Genomic DNA, 2,102 nt, shown 5'->3' with positions numbered 1-2,102 from the left:
ATTAAAAACAAAACAACTATAAAGCAATACTTTTGACTTACCTGTATAAGTATGTGTATATACTTACCTGTATGATTGTATGTATGAATGTATTTATATGCAAGTAAATATTTATTTTAGTACTTTAAAGATGTCATTGTATTTTATTATATTCTTGCCTCCATAGTTTCTGTCAAGAGTTCAGTTAGCATTTACATATTTGTTCTTACATATGTTGCACGCAGTTTCCTCTGCTTGCTTTCACAAAACATCTTTTTTTCTTTAACTATGTATGTCTAATTGTGGTTCCCTTTGAATCAATCTTGTTAGGGCTCACTGAGCTTTCTTAGACCTGTGAGCTGATATTTTTCACTAAATGAGGGAATATTTGGGTCTTTGCTTTTAAAAACATTTTTTCTGTTACATTTCCCACCTTTTGGTATTCCAATTATATATAATTTTAAGCCAATTAATATTGTGTTCTAGATTCCTGACTTTCTACTTATTATGCAAAGCTCATCTCTCTCTTTTTTCCCTATTTGAACTAATTTTTTTAACATACCCCAAATCTCTATTGAGCCTCTTATATTTTCATATTAGATATTATACTTTTAAGCTCTAGAATTTCATTTGATTCTTTTTAAAATAGATTTTATCCTGTCTACTCATTATGACCATGTTTTCATTAATTCTTGAACATATTTATATCTGGCTCAAAGCTTTGTTTGCTAATTCCTGGATCATTTTGATTTTTCTCTTCCTCCTTCAGCGTCTTTTTATGTCTGGTCATCGTTATTGCATCCTGGACATTGTGATCACTGCAGGGTAAGGAGTGTAGATTTTGTTGTTTCCTTTCAGAGTGTTGAATTTTGTTAAGACGGGCAGTTCATATCATGGCAGCAAGCCAAAAATCTAAAAATTGATAGTTAGCATTTCACTCCTAACAATAGAAAGTAATAGAAAATTGATGATTAATAAATCAGAAGGAAGGATAGTATAAATGAGTGTTGCAGACAACAGGGGACTTACTTTAATGAAGCAAAATCGCACAAATTTCTCAAACTGTAATTTGGCTTCTGAATTACAGAATGCTGAAACAGGAATAGCCGACAATTTCTGCAAAATAAATATGAATACATAGGGGAAAACCATTTATATTTCTAATATTAATTTTTGGACCAAATAGATACTTTTTAATACTGACAACAATTTTCAAAATAGAAAAGATTTTCCATCTCCCAAATACTCATCAGTGGAATATCATATAGCAAAACTACAGTTAACACTTGTTAAATCATTCAGCAGTTTTCCTTCATAAACTAATTAACCAATGCAACACAGGGATGCAAAGAGCACTAAACATTACCTTATGTTTAATCATCCATTTCACAAATTTATAGTCATAAGGTTCATTGTTGTTCATCTCAGAGAGGTCTACATCTAAAATAGAAGCAAGAATGAGAAGGTCTATATGTTATATCTGAGGCAATATGCATGAGGAGGCTTTTAAAAGTTTATGGGAAATTCCATTGTCTTGTATTTCCATTTTTCCAAGAATTTTTTAAAGTCTCATCATAGTTCCTTAAAATATATTAAGATTCATAGTATTTTCTCCTGGCTTAAACCAATTTTCAAAATCTTCTAAGATATCCAAGAATCTGCTGGAGTCTCATACTGCATAGTGTGGTGCAAAGTGAGGAATTCATCGATGAATAGTGTAAAGGAGTGCCTGAATAAACATGTTTGTTCACGCGCACGTATACAAATCTTAGCATGGGGAAAGAGTAAGAAAGGAGAAGGGAAGAGGAATTTTGCCTTCCCATCTAGAAATAATGCAAGACTCTATGACTATTATTGTGGAAATAATCGTCATCTTAGATTATTCATTACTAATAACACTGTATATCTTTAAATAGCTATTCATTAGGTTGTAAAATCCATGATGATAACACACCTGTTTTGAAACCTACTGTATCTCCACTTGTAACTCAGGTCCTACACGAGTAGTGAAAAGAATATTTGTTGAATAGCTCTATTATTGTACAGTAAAACCTGCAAAAGCTGGAACCTGCTTAAGGCAGAAACCTCCTTTAGGACGAGAAGGAAATAATTTCCACAAAACT

The 2,102-nt window shown here is 31.8% G+C and overlaps 1 protein-coding gene across 3 annotated transcripts in view; it reads right to left on the bottom strand.

Annotated features, from left to right (window-relative positions):
• KYAT3 (kynurenine aminotransferase 3) overlaps positions 1-2,102 on the bottom strand; it is a 73,212-nt gene that overhangs the window by 14,355 nt on the left and 56,755 nt on the right. For all 3 annotated transcript variants that reach the window (XM_045291987.1, XM_045291986.1, XM_004699589.3), the window contains exons 11-12: positions 1,346-1,419; positions 1,009-1,095 (exon numbers count right to left, since the gene is read on the bottom strand). In XM_045291987.1, the coding sequence (XP_045147922.1) occupies positions 1,009-1,095; positions 1,346-1,419 (161 nt within the window). The remainder of the gene's footprint in view (positions 1-1,008; positions 1,096-1,345; positions 1,420-2,102) is intronic.

The sequence above is a fragment of the Echinops telfairi genome, unplaced genomic scaffold (assembly GCF_000313985.2).
Source record: "Echinops telfairi isolate 266 unplaced genomic scaffold, ASM31398v2 ScPeMD7_443;HRSCAF=831, whole genome shotgun sequence".
In the NCBI taxonomy this organism is placed as follows: Eukaryota; Metazoa; Chordata; class Mammalia; order Afrosoricida; family Tenrecidae; genus Echinops; species Echinops telfairi.
The sequence above is the reverse complement of the archived record's forward strand: the minus strand, read 5'-3'. Positions and strand labels throughout refer to the sequence as shown.